The 23,929-nt window shown below is 37.8% G+C and overlaps 1 protein-coding gene across 6 annotated transcripts; it reads right to left on the bottom strand.

Annotated features, from left to right (window-relative positions):
- On the bottom strand, positions 1-23,608 carry LOC118743510. Of its 6 annotated transcripts, none has more exons than XM_036476235.1 (19): positions 23,318-23,608; positions 18,692-18,859; positions 18,454-18,595; positions 16,560-16,676; positions 14,144-15,008; positions 13,430-13,539; positions 13,279-13,361; positions 12,450-12,568; positions 12,213-12,357; positions 10,529-10,718; positions 8,103-8,239; positions 7,969-8,046; positions 7,772-7,911; positions 7,550-7,625; positions 7,305-7,457; positions 5,589-7,228; positions 5,392-5,493; positions 4,144-4,247; positions 1-955 (listed from the first exon to the last, which is right to left on the bottom strand). In XM_036476235.1, the coding sequence occupies exons 3-19, from the start codon at positions 18,563-18,565 to the stop codon at positions 801-803; spliced, it is 4,326 nt and encodes a 1,441-aa protein (XP_036332128.1). In that variant the 5' UTR covers positions 18,566-18,595; positions 18,692-18,859; positions 23,318-23,608; the 3' UTR covers positions 1-800. The 6 variants fall into 6 exon arrangements, with proteins under 6 accessions (XP_036332128.1, XP_036332133.1, XP_036332129.1 ...); XM_036476240.1 differs by having other exon boundaries at positions 18,454-18,592; XM_036476236.1 differs by lacking the exon at positions 23,318-23,608 and adding an exon at positions 22,486-22,648.
- Positions 23,609-23,929: the final 321 nt, after the last annotated feature.

Raw genomic sequence — 23,929 nt, 5'->3', positions numbered from 1 at the left:
TTTGTTTTTTTTTGTTAAATATATTTTCGTTACATATTTCTTATATTTTGTTCGTAAATGATATCTTCTAATATTTCGTACATACATACATAGTTCTTCATTTTAGTTAACTTACTACTACCACTACAACATTAAATATATATTATCGGCTTTTCTTTAGCAGACATTCATACATATGTGTGTATATGATTACATCAATATCTACTTACATACAAATTACAGTACTTTAGACTTTCGATTTTCGATTTTCGAAATCCCCTTTCTATGCAAAAACGTGCCTTTCCTTTTGGAAATTCACGTCAAACATGCAGTACCGTTACTCCTACATACCGTCTTTTTTTTAATTTTTTATTTATTTAGTATTGTTAGCGGTTTTTTTTTTCTGTAGAAAAATGCGATGCAAATTAGCCTTCTTAATTTCTTAATAATTTTTTTGTTTTTTTTTGTTGATCTGCTTTTTTGTGTGGTGTTTGATTGGTTTCGTTTTTAAATATTGACAGTCAAAGGCTTAAGTGAAGCATTCTTTAAAATATACTATGTATGCATGTGTGTGTGTATGTATGTATGTATGTAGGCATCTATGTATATGTTTGTGTGCATTTCAGTAGTGTCCATTTGTATCCATAAGTACATCGTGTAAATAGTTAGCTACAATCTAAGTTCAACTAATTTGATTTAGTTATAAAAAAAAATGTAAAATTATCTCTTTGTACAAACTCAACTATTTTTCAAAGCAAAACAGAACATTAAACTAATGTCAGGAGTATTGACCGTTGCTGATACGTACTTATGACGGTATTTCAAAGCAATCCCGTCTCGACATTGTGTGCCGTCCCCACCGTGTTTGGGTCAAAGTTCAGTTTGAGTTCGCCGGCCAGCACGATCTCCGAGATGCAACCAACAAAACCGCTTGCATATTTCCGTCGTGTAAAATAAATCGCATCCGGCATGCCACCTGCAAGAAGAAGATGTGTGTAATTCAGAATTTACGTATTTGGAGATTCCATCATACAATTAATAAACTTGATAAGGAGACTATGTTCAGCCTAACAGATGAACAAACTTCCCGAAAATGGCGCGAAGATATGTGTCTTTCTCCATCTGTCTTTCGGTATACCATCTGTATGAATTGACCAAATTTTGATTGCGTTTTCCCACAAAATTAAAATTTTGAAATAATTCACCAATAAACATTGGGCTTGGTTAACAATTCGAAAATGATTGGAAAACTAATTTTTTTCGAGTCTCGCCTTCGATAACGAATGTAGAATAGGTTAGTATTCGATTCGAAACCTCGCCCAATGAACACGAACAAACAGCCTCGGATGAGAGCCCTTTTTCTGATCACGACCACGGCAAGCGTATAAAAGACTATGATTTGAGTGTATGTACCTGGGAAGGTGTGTCTGCCCGGCTGGTTGATGTCCTCGAGAAGACCAAAACTGACATAACCGCCATCTAAGAAATGCAGGGCAAGGAAACGTGAAGCCTTGCGACGTCTACTACAGTTGCCACGTAAAAGAGCGCAAATTCCGTCGCCGAGTACTGGCGTTCACCCGGTTAGACGAACGTCTAGCCACAATCCGCATAAAGACGAGATTCTTCAACATCTGACTCATCTACGCTCATACCCCGATGGAAGAGAAGGACGAGGTGTCCAAGGATCTCTTCTACGGGCGCTTGGAGTGTACATATGAGCGCTGCCCTGACACGATATTCAAATCGTGCTCTGCGATTTTAATGCTAAGGTGGGCAAGGAAGGGATCTTTGGCGCCACTGCCGGAAAATTCAACCTCTACGACGAAAAGGCCGATAACGAACTGAGGCTGCTCGACTTCGCCGGTGCCCGAAACATAGTTATATGTATTACTAGGTTCCAGCATAAAAAGATCCATCAAGCTAGATGGCAGTCTTCAGATCAAAAAACGAGAAACCAAATCGATCATGTTGTGATAGACGCAAGGCAAACATTGACACGAACCACTATTTTGTTGCAGCCAAGATACGCACCCGCCTCTCTGCAGCAGAAAAAGGTGCACCCAACAATGCAAGGAAAGATTAACGTCGAAAAGCTGCAATTACAATAGACGGTCAAGCAGTGGAACTGCATTTCCCGCTCATTAAGTACCACCGCCGAAGAAATAGTCGGATTTCAGGGAACCCGAAAGAGCAACTGGTACGATGAAGAATGTCAAAAAGCTGCAGAGAAAGTAGATGCCACCAACAGGGCCACGCTACGATCGTGCGCAACGCGAGTCATGTGGGACCCTGAACTGACGAGGGAAGCGAGACGTATTTGCTGCAATAAGAAAAGTGAGGCCGAAATACGCGAGGGCGAAGAACTTGAGATGCTGGCTGATAGGAAAAACTACCGAAAATTTTATCAGAGGGTAAGGCGACTTACGGAAGGTTTCAAGACCAGGGAGAACTCCTGTAAGAACAACAATGGCAACCTAGTGACCGATGTCCATAACGTACTTAAATTATGGAGGGAAAACTTTTCCACCTTACTGAATGTAGACAGCGCTGAAAGTAGTGGAGAAGACGAACCCGAGCTCCAGTCTATGACGATGGAGTCGATGCCCCAACGCCTGACTATTTATGACGAATAGCGATTACGCGGCTGAAAAACAACAAAGCTGCTGGAGCTATCGGCCTGCCAGCCGAGCTATTCAAGTACGGCGGCGAAGAGCTGATAAGGTGCATGCATCAGCTCTTATGCAGAATATAGTCAAATGAACGCATGCCCGATGACTGGGATTTAAGTGTGCTCTGCCCAATCCACAAGAAAGGCGATCGCGCCAACTATCGCGGGATCAGCCTTCTACGCATAGATTACAAGGTCTTATCGAGCGTATTGTGTGAAAGACTGAATCCCACCGTCATCGAACTAATTGCGACTTTAGGTCTGAAAAATCCAGAATAGACCAGGTATTCATAATACGCCAAATCTTGGAAAAGACCCGCGAGAATACGATCGATACACGCCACCTACTTGTCGATTTCAAATGACGTTGAGCAATACGACCACCTCCGTCAGAACTGGGAAGTACCTTCCCGAGCCGTTTGATACCTTTCGAGCGATTTCTTTAATCTGATGTTGAAGAAGATAATAAGAGCCGCAGAACTGAATCGCTCCGGCACAATACTTTACAAGAGCGTACAATTGCTGGCGTATGCCGACGACATCGACATTATCGGTAAAAAACAAAAACACTGTTGACGGTTACAGGTTTGAAAAAATAGACGACTTCGTTTATTTGAAAACCATCATTTCCACCAATAATAATGTCAGCCTTGAAATCCAACGAAGAATCACTCTTGCCAACAAGTGCTACTATGGACTGAGAAGCCCAATTGGGAAGTAAAGTCCTCTCTCGTCGTACAAAAATCACACTCTACAAGTCACTCATCATGGCTGTGGTGGCCTATGGCGGGAAGGCATGGACAATGACAGCGACTGATGAGGCGGCTCTTGGAGTTTTCGAGAGAAATATTCTGCGCAAGATTTATGGGCCTATGCGCGTTAGCGATGGTGAATACTGCAGACGATTCAACGATAAACTGTATGAGCTTTGCAACGATATAGACGTCTTCTTCTTCTTCTTCTGGCAGTTTAACTGTTTTCATAAACACACCCGGCTAGAATAGTCCAAAAGATCTCAAGCTTGTGAAAAACACAAATTAGCTCGGGACCAACAAAAGAAAAACAGAATGAGCAGTTTCCTGCGGCACCTGTTGGCGCTCATGGGGAGCAAAAAACAAAACATTAAGGAAATGGTCTTGGATTTGCAGTTGGAATTGCATTTGCAAATTTTAAGCTTGCTACCATGGTAACCGTGTGCATTTTATTGTTGTGAACTTACAAATGCACCGAATATGCACAAGATCCCTAGCTTGCAGTTTTTTCAGTCCGACCAATGATATTTAACAACAATCATGATAATTCGTATGAAATATTTCCGCGACGAACATCCTTGGTTTCAGCAATAGCATTTCGAAAAGCAATTATGTGCTAAATCAATACGATATCTAACGATTTGACTTGCTATATCAACTTTGCTGTACAATACATATACATTTGTGGCAGCAGTGCTTATATCCAGTCAATACTGTTATCGGCAATAACATTATTTCACTCACCAACATATAGTCCTGTGTCTGTGTTCAACTGCTTCAATTTACCAGGCGAACACTGGGCTGATGTTTTTCTTCCATCCATTTCCAAATAACCAGCTTGGGAGTCTCTGTGGCAAAAATAAAAACAAGTAATTAAAAAAAAAAAAATTTTAAGACAAGCTTTTATTAGCTAAATTTTTAGTGGAGTTATTTCTTTCCACTTAAGTAATATACCGTTTAAATATGAAACAAATCGGATCATAAATACGGGGTTTTCGAATATCTCGACACCCGCGCCACCTAGCGTACATCAAATTAAACTGCAAGCCTCAGAGGTTAATCAAAAATTATCAAATTTCAAATCGGAGATGCAAATATATAAGCATTTAAATTATTCCCAGCGTATCTACATATATTCTCTATATGTAGCAGTTGACCGTGTTTTTCACAAAAGGAAAAAGTGTCAGAAATGTCGATGGTGGGCAATGTAGTCTATTGAAAAAAATTAACCAATTTTCAGTGGAATGAGATTCGAATAAAAATATATTTATAGCAGAAACAAGTAATTTTTAAGCAAAAAACAAAACCGACTTCAATTCTCATATAAAAGTTTAAGATTATCGTTAATTTCTTCATGATCCAAAGGTCGGCGTTAAGCCAAATTAGTATGGGACCACCTGCGAGGTAACACCTTTCCTTAAAAAAAAAAACAAAGAATTATAGAAATCGGTTAACGTAGTCCAAAGTTATTCAGTAACATACATTAAAAAACGAAAAATCCGACGAACTGATAACCTTCTCCTTTTTGTGAAGTCGGTTAAAAAATAAAAAACAGTTGAGACCACTTTCTTTTTTTTAAACACCTAGGGTAGCACTGTCCAATGTAATCAATAACAGTAAATTAAGAGCTTTATAAAATTTTTGATTTCAGTTTTGAAATGAACGATCCAGCGGCTCGAACATAATTTGGTTGAAGCATTTGGACCTTTTCAAAAAGAAAATTATGTTGTTAAAGTTGTAAACAATGTTTATCCAGTAGGATTTTATATCCGATATTAAGATTCAGATTAATCAGTTTCTTGTAGATCATAGGTTGGAATGTAATGGAATTAACTCATATTTATTTAACAAATGTATTGTTGTTGATTTTATACAACGTATTATTAAAAATTCGAAAAAATAGCATTTAATTTTAAGCATACAAATAATGCCTGCTAAAATAAAAATTGGCTTGTTTAACTAAGCGTTCGTCGAGGTTCCATCATAACTCACCTGATTGCCCGAACCCTATGCCAAAGGCCATCACTAACTCGGCTCGTATTGTATTTAATATCAACTTCTCCAGAACCTAGATCATAGCGAAAATGTAGATAACTGAAAACAGAAAGTAAATTAAAGTTTGAATAAAAATTTTGTGTTACAATTTTGTGCACACAGTCATACATATGAACCCGATTATAATTACGTACCCATCTTCGATTCCCAAAGACAAAAAGTCGGCATTGTCCTGCGTTGTAATTTGTCGTCCTGTCCACAGTATTACCCCGTTCGGTGAGTGTGTTTTGATGCGTAAATTAAAGTCTACATTATAGCTGATGACCTGGCCCATAGTCTCTGCGTCATTATAGTGGAAATAGCTGTTCTCTCCGGCAAAGCACGCACCGAAATTTTTTCGCACGCCGACGAATTCGCTTTGGTGATCGGGCGATAGCTGCATCTTTTTCAATAGACTCCAATCGGTTTGAGTACTTGGTGCAGTGAATGTTTTGTTTTGTTCGTCTACTGTGACCTTTTCAACTGCCACTGTTTGCACCGGCTCCAGCAGATCGTCATTTGTTTCTCCAAAATCTAAACCAAATCCATCTGATATGTTCAAATTCTTTACTTCACTGTTTCTATCTTGAACAACAAGCTTCCTTCCGCCTTCTTGGCTGTTGTCTTCATCTTTTTCATAATCGTATTCATCTACAAATAATTTCAGCTCCTTTTTATTGCCCACGTCTTCTGGGCCATTGGCAAGTATGCGTCGCATATCTTGAACCAGTTCTTTGCGGTGGTAGTCTTCGGAACTGTCTTTCGGGTCAAATAGGCTTTCGTCGACTAAAAACGGTTCGGATTTGGTTTCTTCATTCATGGCGTCATGAGCATGTCTACGGTCGCTGCCATACTCATCGTATTTCCAATCGAAGGACATACTCTTTATATCCTCTTTGTCCTCCCCACCATTGCCATTATAAATGCCATCATTCGCTGCATTGTAATCATCTTGCATGCTAACATAATCCGAGCCTTGATTTACACCAATTTCGACTTCAACATTATCGTCGAACGTCAAAATGTCTACTTCCGGGTCCGTTTGGAAGCTTTCGTAATGCGTTGGCAATCTGCTCAGCTTCAAATTAAATGAGTCGTCTTTCTGGTAATGCTCACTCTTGCTGCGGACTTTCGTATTGTCTCGCTGCTTCCCTAGGAAGTCGCTTGCCTTAAAATTTGATGTGTGTTTTCGTCCTTCCTTCTTTTCTTTGTTATTGTGGAATCGACGGGGTTGTGTGTTGTCAAAGGGTTGCTCATTGATGTTATGCTGTCCATCCGAAGGACGAGTATCGCGGTATATTATATCGTCTTCTTTGTCGGCTATATTAGCTCCTTCTTCGTCCAATACGGGAGGCTGCCAGGGCTGTATTTGTCTACTGGCATGCCCATAGTGGGGATGGTTCGAAGGGGTTGTGTGCACCTCCAAACGGTTGATGTTGGTGGTGGGGGGCATGGTCGCCAGTTTTGTAATCTTGGAATGTCCTTTACTTAAATGCAATTTTGAGCGGTCTCTCGCCTTGGTTTTCTTGGGCAAGTAATGATGTTTATCATTTCTTATTTGTTCCTTATATTTCTTCTTCGCCTTATTGATTTGTAGTTCCTCTATGGTCACTTCAGCTGCCCTGTTGCACTGACTGCTGAACGCGTTGCAGCGACATTCATAACTCTCCATTTGCGGTATGCATTCGGCAAGAGGACCACAAGGCCTTGCGACACACGCATGCGGGCAGTTGCCTATGTTGGTGCCACCCAACGCCTCCGATACGATAGCCAAAGAGTGCCCATTGATGTCAATCTATGAATTGAAGATTAATGAGTGAGATTTTGTGCGTATATATGTATGTATGTACAAGGTTTGCATGGGCTTTCACCTTCTGAATGCAGCCAACGAAAAAAGCTTTGGACCGCAGATCCAAAGGTAATTTGTCCTCGTGATTGACGCCACCCAAAAAAATATTTTCGGGCAAAGACAGATGCCAGAAGCCATTGGATGAGATAGTCATTACTTCTGGGAACGTATCGATCTGGAGTATGTAGAAGTAACCACACACAGATGTCACAAATAGCGGTGAAAATTTAGCTTTGTACTTTGCTTTTTGTATACATATGTACGTACCTTAAGCACTGCCAAACGTGCCGTTCGTGATACCTTTACGGCATGCCACTGTCCAATTGTCAAAGGATACTCACTCCTATTTCCGATTTGTTGGTTTAATTTTAAAATAAATATGTATGTATGTATGAAATATATATATATAAATGAGTAAATATGTATGAATAAAAAAAGAGGGTTTTACAGGTGCAAGAAATTTAGTAGCCAGAGCTCGTACATACATACCTAACAACAGCAGGTCCACTGCCTAAATCAAATACAAATTCAACAAAGCCTCCACTCAGTGATAAAGCGATAAAATCTCCATGCTTCTCAGATCCTGAATAGAGTATTAAACCATCGGGATGTTCAGCTTTCAGGATGACCTTTAAGGTTACAACAAAGCGTTTAATTGCGTCTATGTTAAATTACACAATTTTCACCTTCAATTCCAGCCAAATGAGTGCACTGTCGCCAAGTGGCGCATAACGTAGATAGGATGAACCGTTAAATGCTGGTACCTGGTACAGAAAACTTAGTTACACTAACTTTTGTATCAATACACTGCTTAACATACCTGGAGGTCCATGCGTATTTCGCAAAGATCGCCCACAAAGCCAATTGGGCATAGGCAAACAGCACCCTGATCGGATGGCAAACACTTGCCACCATGCTGGCAAGGGTACTTGAAGCATTTGTCAGTTACACAGTCCTCTGGAAAATAAAACATAGGCACCATAAATAAATAAGTATGTCAGAACTGGTGTTATCCAAGGATTCGCTCTGCAATTCGCTCATTTACTAAAAACTGTCACAACCCAAAACGATTGAAATAATGTCATTGGAATTAATGTCAATGTGTCATAAATTCGCTTTGACTCCCATTCACTCGGAAGTGAATAACAGAACCTGCCAGATAATACCTTTTCGAAAGCGAAGTAGAATCCATGGACGTTATTGCTCTTTCGAACAAATTTTGACAAAGTCCCCTTTAAACATATCGCCCCGTTATTCCAATAGCGTCATAACTAAAAAAAAAACTCGAGAAAAACGGCTTTACAGTTTTGAATTTACATGTACTCCCATAACTAAAATTAATACATACTTTGTTCTAATGTTCTATGAAATTTAGTTTAACTCAATATTTATATTTCTTGGATTATTACGCTTTTGAAGTAAATGAGCGATATGTATGTACATAGTAGACAGCTTTCAAAGTGCATTACACCGCAGCGGTGAGCTAAGTTCGCCATAAGATGGAGTCGCAGTAAACTCGAGGAAGAAGTCTGATGAGGAATGTGGTGATCTCCGAAATAGCAACTATACTTTCATCACTTATAAAACTGTTGTTGTTTTTTCCACATTAATTTTTCATAAAAACCCCATGACAAAACTTAGTAAAGGCTCAGTTAGTGTAGACTTAATTTACGTAACGTTTCGATGTGGCTTATAGGTCTCTAAGTCTAGATTAGCTATAGATAAGACTATAAGGTAAAACCGTTTTCTCAATTCGTCGGCCGTGAATTTTTTTTTTAAGTTTTCCAGCATTTTAAAATTTTATAAATTGGATAATAAAAAAAGAAATTGTTGTTGTTTGAGATTTAAAATGAGAAGTGTTTATGTTTAAAATATAAAAATTAAATTGCTTGTAAACTTGAAGAGTTTTAAAAGTGTCTCTCTATCTTTCTATATATTTATCATGTAAAAGAGGGCCCCAAGCTCAACAAACAGTTTTGAATATGATTTGTTATAGGGCAAAAAGAAAAAGAAAAAAATAAATATGTAACAAAATGTTTTTTCTAACATTACTTCATTTTTAGGGATTGAATCAATTCCAAAGTGACTTAATGTTAATCACTTTTGCTTTTGTGCTAATGTCATTGACATCAATCCCCTTAAAAAAGTGAATTTATGTCAATTTACATTAATTCCATTGATATTATTACGCATCACACAATATGCAGCATGATATGAAGCTTTTACTAAAGCTTCCCCTCCTCGGCAGGCAATGGCAACCTGCGTTCGGAGAGACGACGTAAAATGGTGTTTCCACGACAACCGAATTACGTGGTTCGCTCTCTCAATTACGAACGGCGAAACAACCTGTTTACACGACACACATTCTTGATTCACTTTACAACTCCGCTACTTGTTCTTTAATTTTATTTATTTTTGTAATGTGTTGTTTATTGTGCATTTCAACGGTGGAGAAAAAGTGTGTAGTGGTTAAATAGCTAAATCAATAGTTTTAACGAATCTATCTATTTTTTCAATGTTTGTGCTGGTGGAGATGTGTGTGGTCTAAGTGTTTTGACAGCCGTTATCGATAAAAATTAGAGAAGACAACGATTTGTTCGCGATTCGCATGGTGATTGGATCTGAATCACCTACAAATGAAATGATTCGAATCGTGATTGGGGCGCCAATCACGAATGAGTAAATTACGAATGGGAGAGCGAATCACTTGTCGTGGAAACATCGTTTATAACTGTAAGTCCCTGCATTTGGCCAAACAGCCAAAATGTGAGCGCCACATATAGTTTTATATAGTTTTATGAAGCATGATAAAGTTAATGATAGTTTTTTGAGTTATGAAAGAATATTGGTGAAGTAGCGATATGTAGTAAATATGTATGTATTTAGGTATATAGACGAGGTTTGGCCGAAAGTATGATTTCTCGACTTAGACGGTTATTGCTCGTGACACACAAGGCACATCCATACAAGATGGTGGCAATTGCATATAAGTAAAAGTGCAGTGTATTTTGTTATTGCTTTTTGGTACAAGAGGATGTCAAAACGAAAGGCAATAGGAGATAATTTTCGTCATTTCGTTTTGTTGACATCCAAAAGTTGCGCCACTTCCGTCTTGGATGACATTCTCCTGTACTAGTTTAGAGACAAAAATATCCAATCAGCTGATCAATCAACACCACCTTGTATTGTGAAGCGCCTTGGTTACACGACACATATGCATGTAGATTGACACATAGTGGTACTCACGTATGTCAAAACCTTTTGTAACATCTCCCAAGGGGTGCTCTTCAAATTTGTACTCATGCTCGTTCGCTACGAACCGTCTTATGCAGCCAATAAAGCCTGTGTAGACCGGTAAACGCCTCGCCAATCCAGTGATATTTCCGCTGCCGCCCAGAAAGACAGGCTCACGGAAAGTGATTCGAGAGAAGAGTCCCTATAAGAAATATTTGTTTAATATTCGCAACGGAACATGAATATAGAAAGTATCTAGTATCGTCACCATTAATGCTAAACGCCCTAGATGACACTTTCTAAAATGGATGTTTCAATAATAAAAGGTTTGCTCAGAAAACAGTTTTCTCGCTCCCTCTTCACAAAATCGGCTCCCTTAGCAAGGCACTGTGTATGGGTTTATGGGTTCTTTCTGTAAGGGAGTGTCAAAACTCAAATATCACTAGTGAGCAAACCTTTTATTATTGAATCATGATGTTTACGTACCTACATACGTATTCTGTTAGTTTTATCTCAAATACACCCCTATAACAAAATTCATAGCAATAATAACATCCTTTAAACGGTCCTTACACATACATATGTATCGAGAAAACATAAAATCGAATGAAATGGACAACAGACCTGCCTAAAAAGTCTGAAAAATAATGACGAATTTTTGATCAAATTCAAATTTTAATGATTTCTATCGTTTTACGAAAAAGTTTTTCACCCAATTCAACCGTCCGTTAGAAACCTAATTATTAATTACTAATATTGTAATAATTATATATTTTGTTGTGAAATAATATCGTAAAATTCTATGCAAATCGATACTTCGATGAATTCCCTCCGATGCACATTAGAGTGGTCCAAATTTTGTTTGGTTGAAAAAAATGTCATTCTAGAAAACGGGGAACCCCCTTAGCTTTTTTCCTTTTCATATTTGTAATATCTATACCAACTTTCAGTTTTCGACTGCATTCAATACAGGGTGCTAAATGACCTTGAAATGCACTACTGGATCGCTGTGAAATTGGCGAAAATATTGGTGATTTTTATAAAAAGCCAATGTTGTCATGCCAACTGAAGATTGTAATATTTTTTAGATAATTTAAATTTGAAATTTTCTTAGGTTACTTAACCAATTGTTTGATAAATATATGTACACAATACTTCTAGAGTAAAATATGAGCATCATGAGCATCCTCTAAATTTATACTTAGAAACGTAAAGTTTGGTACCAGCACCTCTTTCGGCAAGAGGAAAAATTTTGGAAAGTTTCTACCTCTCCTGTAAAATTTAAAAATTTTCAAATAGGGCCTTTTGCATTCTTGGTTACTATATACTATCCTATGTATGTAACGGGTGATCTATCTAGGCCTTTCTTATCATTCTCGTTTGAAAATTGATAAGCCAGCTACAATTCAAAAAACTTGGAACCCAACAGTACTCGCGTAATTCGCGCGATACCGGTGCCAATACTGGAGAGAGTAATGAATATTTGACCTTTTTGTGTAGTCACGGCCAAAATTCGAATTTATTTATTTTTAAAAAGTAAATGTCAGAGATTGTTCTTTCAGGTAATAATAAAGACTCCGACGACATCCAGTTCTGTTTTAAGTACATTATCTTGAATTTAAAAAAGGTATAGATGGATAACCCGATATAGCGAAGAAGAGAGAATAATTGCGCTCTGTTCATAAACTTTACTCACATTCGAGCGACCTTGTACTTTGGTACCGTGGTTCAGCACCAGCCAAGCGTCCCATCGGTGACGGTAAATGATAACGGAATTCCACTCATTTAACAGAATAGTTTCACGAGATCGTACGTTGCCAACACCGGATCCGCAGTCAAACCTTTTCAAAAACAGATACAACGTTTTATAAATAAGTTATGTAGGCCTTTGACATTATCGGTAATAAAATAAAACTGTGTGGGTGGTACTTACCAAAATTCTACAAAACCTTTGTTCAAAAGCAGTGCCATAAAATCCCCAGTCAGATCGTCCCTTTCTCCACTCAACAAAATAACTCCATTAAAAGACTCTGGTCTGAACTCGACACGTATCTGAAGTGATGAAACCAATTTATGACAACTTCGTGCTAATGCAGACTTATAAAAAAAATTGCGGCGTAATGCGTATAAGAGTCTGTAGTATTTTTCATTAAAAAGAAAAAATATTTGGCGCTTTTGCTAAATATTTGGTCGAGCTTCTTCTCAAATTTGTGATGTGCGTCCTGATCTTATAAAAAAAAATGGTGGTATCTAAATTTTACGCCGCCTATGAACAGCAAATGCTTTTAGTAGAGGCTTTTTCAGAAAATACACTCGGAGCTTGGCATTTGCCTGCCGAGAGCGATCGCTGTTAGTGAAAACTTTCTTATTTTAGATGCTTCTTAGCCCAGGGTTCGAACCATGGTACTTTAACTAACCGGCTAAAATATTTACTTTTTATATCAGAATTGCAAAATAACCTAAAACCAGCCTATAATCTTTCTATAAATTTTATATCAGTCATGACAAAAAGCTTTTTTAAGTTTTCTGTGAATTCCATAGCAGAGCGTTCGGAGTAGAGGCTCTCTCTGGTCGTTAGTCTGGCTAACCAAGTTGCCAGCCATTTTGAAAATTTTTGATATTTAGGGAATTCACAAGACGACTTAAAATAAAGATTTAATGGGTTTTAGGGGAATCAGAGAGTATAATAAAAGCTAAATATTTATTCTCTATCAGTTTAAAAACATTGGGGTTTAGATAGGGCGCTTTCGATAGGGCTTTACCTGTACGTGTTTATATGCCCCTCTTAATGCCGGAAATGCCAACCATGAGTGCTCCGAAAATTTAGGCGTTCGGATTTTTATTTCTGAAATGGATAAATTGGCATTTACTCATATCCTAACATGTACGTATGTATGTATTTAATCTGCTTACCCTCGAAACAACCATCACCGCTCTTGCCAAAGGGGCACAGACATCTATTGGCGTCATCATTCCGCTCACATACCCCTTCCGATCCACAATCCAAATCACAAGTCCGCGAACTGTAAAATCCGTCATAAAGATGAGTGATAAAAAAAAAAAAACATCACACTAAGGGCCAGTCTTCAGTGCAGGTTTAAACGCAGTTTCAATGAAGTATACTTAAAGGAAATTTAAATTTAAACTACCAACCAGATATTCAGTGTCAGTTTAAGGCCGCTTCATAGTTTAGTTGTTTTGTAGGGCAACACTGTTTTTGCTTTTCATTTTTGATAGAATCGCGGCCGAAATCTCTGAATAATTATGGGCGGAAAATTAAAGAATTTAGCCTATGCAAATAAAATCCAAATCAAGTTTCGTTTGTTAAATTTCTTGTGGACATTTTTCATCTTTCGTATGAACATTTAGCGTATTTATGTGTCGCTATACAAAATTCCCCTAAATATTTTGCAAACAATTCAAATTTTTTTTTCTTCTCTTTCATCTCAGTTTTGGCACCTGAGGCAAATATATGTAAAACACACCAGCCTAATTGGGCGTTTCAAATTACATAGTTCAAACTTCGTAAATTTGATTTTGAGTTAAAAATTTGGTTTAAACGACACAACGCACACAGTTGAACTTGCACTGAAAAACGGACCCTAACTCTAGCTTTGCCTAACTTACGTTGAAGAAGCCGGCCGGTGGTCTCCTCTCGATATGTTCGTTTTATCTGATATTGCCATGAATTCGCCACTTTCTTGCATCACATCAGCAGCAGCATCGCCCGCTGAATTTTGACTATACTGATTTGAATTCGAAAGGTCGATAGTATTTATTGCATATTGATTCTGATATGTACTTTGACTTGTTCGACGACTGGGCTGATTTCCAAAGATGCCGCCAAACATTGGCATGCCCACCATGTCTATGTCATTGGAGTAAGAGTTTGCTAACTGATTTGAATTGTCTGTTGATTTTCTCAATGCCGAAGGTGCCTTTCCATTGACGCCCATTGTATTTGTGGTAGACTTGATGTCTGATTTTAAGCGGATACGCTTTGATTTTTTATCTGACGACACCGCTGGAGGATCATCACCGGTTGTGGCATCGGTTACTACAAAGCGACGGGAGTTAACCGCCGCCCGTGCCGTTGTCTGTTCTGTCAATTTAGCTTTTAACTCAGGTACATCTTGGCTAGTATTAGTTAACTCTGGATCATCGCCATTACTGAAATAGACGTCTTCAGATGATATGTAATAATCGTTTGAATTGACCTTCGCTCCGCCTTCGTGGCGTTTCAGAATCTCATCAAAAAAGTGGTCGGCCTGCCCATCCTCAACATCCTCCATCGAAGACGAGTCTGGAACAGAGGCCGTCCCGATCTGTTGTGCGTCAGCCGCCATCGAGGATGCAGAGTCATAGCCTAGCAATATGTGATTATCGCCATCGCTGCCATCAGCTAGCTTGGCGCTAAATGATGCACCCTTTTGGTAGAGAACATCCTCGTCAGATTTATAATGCTCATCGAGATTGACTGTGGAATTAATAACTAATAAAAACTCCAAAATATTAGAACAAAGGTTCAAGGACGGTAAAAACATGTGTGCGTATGTATGCAACATTTATGTAATGAGTATACTATAATAAATATCTCTATAATAAATTTATCGCAGTCTCATAGTTTTTCTGTTTTTACATTGCTCGAAGCGACCAATGAATTTTGTACAATTTCTACGAAAAATAGTAAAATACATGGGAAACTTGGAGCGCTTTGAGCTACGTCTAAATATTTTTTGATTGACCTAAAACTTTGTATAGTTTAGTCTATCGGCTATTCACACATTTCCAGTGGGTTGAGACCGAGAATCCGAGCTCTTTTCGAAATAAGGGCCACCCTAATGTATACTATATGTACGCTTGAATAGAGGTACAGGTATTATCCGATATACTAGTGTCACTATTAGAGCTGTTAGATTATTAAAAATAATTCACCATTCCCCGAACATTGCGTTATCCCATTGGACTGAAGAAAAAAGTAATGAACTCAAATTTCATTTGATCAGCTGATGTAAGGTGGATCAGTATTCCGATTTGCAAAAATCAGAGTAAATCCAAAAGCTTAAAAAAAAAATGATTCGAAATTCCGTACTAGCGGGTTTTCGTTGTCGCTAATAACGATCCCGTTGTCAGAATTTCAAATTCAAAATGGCGTCTGGTGAATTTCGAGCTTTTTAATTAGATTTCTTACAAAGATTCTGGGTATGAAGCCTTATAGCCCACTCAATTTTAGTGTCACAAAGTGCAAGTTTGAAGATTTGAAAATGTGTTGACAGTGCCAGTATGTTCGATGATATGAAGAAAAGGAGCAACACCTTCAACAAAAAAATAAATTTACAAAAATCAACCGAAGTCCCAGTCTCTTTAAACTTGCACTTTATTATACTTAAATTAAATGGGCCGAGCTTCTCCTCCGATTTGTGGCGTGCGCCTTGATATTGTCACACAAAGGGGAGCGACCTACAGTTTTACGCCGAATGCGCACGGCGATTGTATTTTTAAGAGAAGCTGTTTTTCATGGCAGAAGTAAGTACACTCGGAGGTTTGCCATTGCCTGCCGAGGGGCGACCGCTGTTAAGAAAAATCCTTTTTTTCTAAATTTTTTGCAATGTTGCTTTGACCGGGGATTGAACCAAGGCCCTGCGTGGTGGTAGCGCGCACTGCTTGCCACTACACCACAGCGGCCGCCAACAAATTTCTGTTACAGTGTTGATATTCACAAAATTTTTTCACGTTAAGAGACCACCTGTGTAGGGTAAGATGAGCAGCCATGCTTGAAAGCAGTTCACTGTTTCCCTGAATGTCCAGCTCTGCCGACCTCCTGCGAATTCTAAAGAATGTCTTCAAAAGCTCCAATAACTAACGATAGCATATTTCGCGACAGATCGAAATGATTTGAGGATACTAACATCAGTTTGTTAAGAAAACCAGATTCGGGGGTATTAAAAAATGGCGCACCACGCGCTGACTGCGTCCATGGCTATACCTAGGTGAGGCTCTTACCAAATTTTGTTTTACTTGTTAGTGTTGCAAGTGCATTTACCTTGGCAGCTGTAACCATTTTTATTCAGTTCATATCCCTCTATGCAATCGCATTCGTACATGCCATCGTGGATTTCATAGCACAATTGTTCACAGGGACTCGTGTGACCGCAGTGGCCTAATAAATAAATTTTATTTTTTTAATTATAAAGTTTTCAAGGACATATCGTAGCTTTGCTCCAAGAGTGGCATAATTCAAAAAATCGAAAACTTCAGAAAAGCAAAAAAAAAACAAAAAAAAAGTAAAAATGGAGACACATTTTTTTCTAATGAGCTGTTAGCGTAGAAGAAGATACATAACTCAACAATTTTTGTATTTTTTTTTTAACACTCTGGCAGCAAAGGTACGTTATGTAATTAATCGTGAAAATATTTGTAAATGTATGTGCATTGGGGTATCCTAGAACACAAAATTTTATTTTTTTTCTTCCAAATAATGTACAATACAAATATAAAGTTTCATTAAGAAATTGTACCGAGACTACTTACTGCCTCACACATTAAAAATATTGTAAATTTGCGCGTTAAGTTTTTCAAGGATGGTTCGGTTAAATTAGACTAGCCCGTTTTTGCCAAATGTTCAAACAATAGCCCCAGGGGTCCGGGGGAGATTTCTTTAAAACCCCTTTCCCAACATTCCTGTCAAAATCTAATTTTCCAGCCGCACAGCGTTACCGCTCGTTGTTTCGGTATACTTCATACAAATTGTATGGGCATGAGAATTTTTTGACAGCCCCAGACAACGCTGACGCATTAAGCCCAACGCTACGCGCACACTAATGCGGGCGACATGAATAAACATGAGCGCTCGCAGCACACATAAACCGGTGACCGAACCATCAGCGACGATAATTTCATGTTTGTTTTTACCAAAATGGACTGCGAGAAATTATCTCATTGGGTGCAGGGCAAAAAAAGTTGCCTATAGAATTACCTTTTTAAGGGTATGTCAATTCAAATTTATTAAAAATATTTCACTCCTTATAAAATTTAAATATAGACCAGATTTGTGTGTACAAATGCGGTCGGCCAATAATCTGGTTAAGTGTACGCATCAGTTCGGACGGTGAAATTGTTCGGCCGACATCGGTCGGTCGGCCTATCGGATTCAGTGTGCGCTGCGCCTAGCGTTACATTAGTCTCAGAATGGAATATCCAGGAGGGTTTCTAGCGTCAACTGGAGCGCGGACTGCTCCCGTTTATATATTTACATACATACATACCAACGCTGGTTCGTTTAAGTATTTTTAACTACACTAACTAGTAAAGAGTATATAATATATGTAGATATTTGGCTATCAATTCAGAGAAAACTGCGGGAAAATGTAATACGCTTTCCAATTATGTCCTAAACAATTTGAAAAATGTTTTAACCTCACCGTAAACACACAAATTTAGTACGGTTGGGCTGTAGTTGTGTAGCAGCCATGAGAAATTTTTTGCGTATGTTTTATTCTCATTACAACTTCTTAATCAAAACGTCGACTACAGCAAGAACTCTGTATATGTACTCATATCCTTACGTTATTTAGGCCAAAAGCAAAAAAGGATAGCAATACCGAAATTCGCCAAAATAATTTAGAACACACAAATGTATGTACATTAGGGTGCATCAATCTCCATACTAAAAAATCGGTACTGTTTTTCCATCGGAAATACTATAAAGTTTATTATACTTTAAGACTTTCGCTAAAATATTTCGGAAAAATATTAAGACTTATGTGAGCTGAACCTAATGGGATTTTTGGAAATATTTCAAAATCTTAAGTATAATAAATTTTATAATTCTTGTGGAAAACCCGCACCGCACCTTTTTTGGCGATGCACCCCAATGTGCATACATATGTATGTATGTGTATGCATACATACATACATATAAATGTTTGCGTTCTTACCCTGAAAAGCCGCCTCCATTGTAATTTCTGCTTCCGCACTTTTGGCAGTTGCCAAAATGGTCACCAATATAAGTCCATGCATCAGCACCTGGTTATTTCTAGTCGTCGTCATTTCTAATTGCAGTTTGTGCTTTTCCGACGACTACAACGAGAAATATTATATACATAAGTACATACAATTAGTTTAAATGCTTATACAAATACATACATATATATATATATATATATATATATCTACCTTCAGAGCAGATGATTCCGATAACTGTATGTATTAACTACAATCACACTTCAAAGTTTGTTGCAACGTCCAGTTTGTATTAATATTTTCGTAAATTATTTGAATAATTCGCTAAATCCCAAAAAGTTGTCATTGTTCAACCAATTCATTTCTCCTCGCCTCTCAAACCTGCAAATATGAGGAAATGTAATGTACTTATATGCGGTTACATTTATATGTATGTACTTGTACATAAAATACCCACTGGGAAAATAGGTAAGCACCTTAAAGGTAATCCATGTTTTCTTTCCACTTTTAGAGTACCAAAATTGTCTCCATGGCCAATGTCATCTACTAATAAAGCAACTGACAACGTAAGGCGTCATCGGAGGTGTTCATTTTTTGCCTTACTAGTACATGACATTGGTCAAGGTGACAATTTTGGTTACAAAAGCTAAAAGAAAACTTGGATTACCTCGTAAGGTACTTACCTCTTTTCCGAGGGGGACCTAGGCAACCAAAACTGTGTACATATGTATGTGTAGATACATGTCGAAAGAAAGAGATTTAGCACAATCCCTGGGTCTCGAGACTCCGATGTTAAAGAAGTCACATACATACATACTTACATATCGTCGTTTTAAGTACAAAATCTCGTAACTGACATTTGTGCCAAAAAAGATATGTATTTGCTCACCGGAAGCTGCTGTCATCAAACCGTTATCAATTTTTACTAAAATATCGATACTTAAAAATAAGAAGAAGAGAGATAATTAGGGATAAAAGAGAGATCCGTTTGGAAATAAAATTTGGGCAACTTCTCAGAAGAGGTTTTGTATTTTCTTGATACGCAGTTTTGCACTTTAAGCGACGATATGTGAATATGTACATAAAGGTTTTGTATAACTTTTGAAAGCCCAATTGAGAAATATGACTGAGCTATGTTGAAAATTTGGGTCTTTACCTAGGTAGGTGGATATATACATACAACATATCTAATAACAAGAAACAATTCTAAACGCTTGGCCGAGCTTCGCACACAAATGGAGGCACCTACAGTTTAATGTTTTCTCGTGGGCGGAAATATAGTGGAGGCCACCACAACTTTCTTGGATGTTGCTCTGGTCATGGATAGAACATGTTTCCCACCAGATAGTGGTGGGCGGCACTTCTAACCACTCGTTCACGGCGCCCGCATACATAAATACGTATTTGCCGAAAATGATTTATAACGAGCGTACAGTTCTTTACTATATTGCAGAGCATAACAATCCGAAAGTGTCTTGGAAACCTTGACAACGGGCTTTTCCACAACAAAGTGACCAAAAGGGGCAACACAACACCTGAAAGTAGTTAAACGGGGAAGTAGTTGTAGACATAACGAAATGTAAAGGATATTTTACATCGTCCAAATGATTCAATTCAAATTTAGGTTTCTTCGATTCGATGGTGACTTCTCATTCTTGTTTTTATATGTATGTATGTACATATATATTTACACTTCGCTATGCGATATATCAATCCGTGTGATTATTTATTCCGTCGAAACTTTTCTTTCTCCAGTCGCTGTCTCCTTCACCTCTTCAATTGACCATTTATTTATTACTGTGCGTAAAATTTGTGTCTTCGAATATTGCTTAGTGTTTTCATTTGTATCGATTTTTCTTTCTGCTGTAACTTCAATTAGGTTCCCAGCTGGCCGTCACAGTATACTCTCACCTCGTCTAAATTATTACTCGCTTTTGCACTTGTAAATTAGGCTTTTATTTTCTGTGTCTTTACTTGCAATGTTCCACTTGTAAATTTCACATTTTATGAGCTCAGCAGAAGCCCTGCGGCGGGCGATTAATCACTAATTTATTCCGCGCTTGATTTGTCGTCTGGAGCTACAAGTTAGAGCATGAGTGAGTTCGATATTTAGCACGCACTGTATGGGTAAGGTAAGTAAATGAATTAAGGTCGCATTCACATTCAGATTGACTGCTTTGCTGCTTAAGGTTCTGCAGCAGGTGCTGATGGCCTCGGCGCTGCAAGCTTAGGTAAACGTAGGGGCGTAGCGTAGGATTGCACACATGCTTACATATATATATATATATATATGTCTATGGAGGTGCATGCAGGGGTTAGTTCAGAATTGCGTTAATGGTCTGCATGTAATTTGAATCGCATGTGAAGCCAATAGCTGGGATCTACATATGTATGTATATACCTATCTATCTTACTATTATTTGGATTGGCTTTCGTATATACATACAGTATCGGTCATATCTATAGCACGTCATTTCAAAGTGATATTGTGTGCCACTTATGTTTATTTATTTATTTTTAAGAATTTTCAATTAAAATTTAGTTCATTCTCAGACAAACCCCATATATACCCAAGTTAAACAATTTGTAGAAAACTTCAAAAAAGTGAAACAAAATTTAACCTAAATTTCAAACTTTTTTCTCGGAAGTGCTAGAATTTTTTTGAGTACACAGTTTTTTAGCCCCTGCAATTTTAGTCTGATAGTGTGCAAATTTCAAGTGGCTACGAATTACCGTTAATTTTTTAGATTTTTTTTTGTCGCATTGGCTTCCATATAATGAATAAACTCAATTTATTTGTATATGGAAGAAAACCGCAACACCTTTGGCGAAAAAAATTCTAAAAAATCAACGGTAACCTTTAGCCACTTGAAACTTGCACATTATCAGACTAAAATTGATTTTGCTATAAAACTGTGTATTCAGAAAAATTCTAACACCTCGGAGAAAAAAGTTTGAAATTTATATGAAAATTTGTTGCACTTTTTTGTACTTTTCTACAAATTGTTAAACTTGGGTTTATATCAGTTTTGTTAGAGAAAGAACTATATTTTAATTGAAAATTCTTCAAAATAAATAAATAAACATAAGTGGCACACAATATCACTTTGAAATGGCGAGCTATAGATATGACCGATACTGTACATACATATCGTCGATGTTTTTGCAAAACCGCCCATCGCCGAATTGCAAAAAGAAGAAAAATGCTTTTTTCTACATTTTTACGATGTTGCTTTGACCAGGGCTTGAACCCAGGCCCTGCGGAGTGATAGGGCGCACTGCTTACCACTACACCACCAGCGGCCGCCAGTATACATACATACATATTTATAAGTTAAATAGGTAGAATATGGCGGGAGGGTACCCAGAAAAGCATATATGTAATTTTTAAAATGCCCAACAAAAGTGCACGGCTCTTTGCTTCTCCGCAGATAACTAAATGAATAATAACCGGCTATGCTACGATTTCACATGTACCGTTACGTAGCGTGAACTCGTCCCATCGACATCGGCGTTTATCAAAATGCTACTTTTTACTTAACCGCGCAGTGCTCTAATATATGTATGTATGTATGTATCCACATGCCTTTTCTTTACCTTTGATGCGACCATTGCGTGCTCCTATAGATGAATGCTTGATTACTTATTTGTTCTACATACATACATATGTAGGTGTGTGTTCTCATTTCTTTTATAATTTAATCGATCGAACAGAATGACCAAAGAAAATACCTACATAATTGTTTTATATACCACCATATGTATGTATATATGTATGTATTCAGACATATGTAAATCACTGTGTCCCTATAAACACTTCTTCCGTTGACTTTAGGGGCCTTCGTGGCGTATACTTAACTCTTCAAGTTAGGTTCCTTTTGATTTACACACACACACACACACACACACATACATACATACATATGTATTTTTGTAGATTTAAACATCATGCCACTAGAATTTCTTGCACTATTATTATTACTTTAGGCGAGCGTAGATATATTTACCACGAATTCCATTTCATTTATTGAACTTTCACTGCGATTTCTCATTGCTTATATATCACGGAAAACATTCCGCGAGTCGCACGAAAACAAAAATGTTCCACCACCAACCAACTGAGCTGCAGTCGAAGCAATACCATTTCCAAATGCAACAATAATTCGACAACCGAAAGCACGCACCACAAATACCATGGAGCGCCCAACACACGATACGGATATACTATGTATGTATGTATGTATGTATGTACGGGTATGGTGAAGGATACTCGAGGTGACGCATCGCCTTTTTGTGGCTGTGCGAGCAATTATTGTGTGTGTCTTCTTCCTGAAGTTTAGCGTACTGCCCTCTGCTTCTTCAATATTTACATCCTTCACTGCGTTTGAATATTATACGTAAAATATATACGTACATATGTATGTGTATGTATGCATACAAATGTACAAAAATATCTCTCACTCAGTCTGGCGCAAGATTACTCATTTTTTTGTATTAGATAGAGTATATTATAGATGTCCTTTAAAAGCACTGCAGCGAAATATTTTTCACGACATCCACCTATTTACTCCAAACCACTGGTCGTATTCAATATTTTTTATCTGAAATACATACACATAAATAAAAACGCTTTTGGTAGCAGTTTTTAAAGCTAAAGCGATAGTGAAAAATTGGGAAAAATATCTACACACAATTATTTGCACATACATATGTACACACACACGTCTGACCGTTTTGAGCTCCCCGTTTTTAGGTACAACTTATTTGTACAAATCCTTTTTTTTCACTCTTCATTCTTATACAATTTGCACCCGCACTTTTCTTTCGTTTATTATTTACCTCGAATGCAATCAAATAGGACCCTTTTAACAAAATTAAAATATTTATATGTAACGGGGCGCACATATACACATAAATATTGCGGAGTTGGTTTTTGCTTATTGGTATCCTGACTGAGCATTCCTTGCGTTGCGAAACAGCAAACTGGCGACCGTAATGTTCATTCTAATTGACGGAAGGCTATTGAATCCAGTTAAACCGATTGAACGAGCGAGCCAACGCTGAGTTTTGCAGCTGAATTCTCAGTTAGCTTTTTGCCGTCTGTTTTGCGTTGTATTCGCTATGCTGTGTAATGGGCTGACTTGACTCACTTAACTGTAAAGTTGAGTTTTTGTGAGAGGAAGTCCTGTTTACAAAATACAATCGCGAACGGAGTTGCCATATTGGCGTGTATATTAGTATTTGTTGCAGGTTTAGCCCTGTTTCAGTCATTTCCTTCCATACAAAGTATGTTCGGCGGCGATAGGACCGAGCTACTTCAAACCTCGGACTTACAGCTGTCTCTTTTATTTGTTGTATTTAATTTTTTGTTAAAAAAAAGTAGCGCAGAAAGTCGCTTCTTTTAAAAATTCTTATTTGTGCGAGCGATAGCTGAAAAATTTCAGATAAATG

The sequence above is a fragment of the Rhagoletis pomonella genome, unplaced genomic scaffold, assembly GCF_013731165.1.
Source record: "Rhagoletis pomonella isolate Grant_MI unplaced genomic scaffold, Rhpom_1.0 Rhpom_scaffold_00007, whole genome shotgun sequence".
Classification (NCBI taxonomy): domain Eukaryota; kingdom Metazoa; phylum Arthropoda; class Insecta; order Diptera; family Tephritidae; genus Rhagoletis; species Rhagoletis pomonella.
The sequence above is the reverse complement of the archived record's forward strand: the minus strand, read 5'-3'. Positions and strand labels throughout refer to the sequence as shown.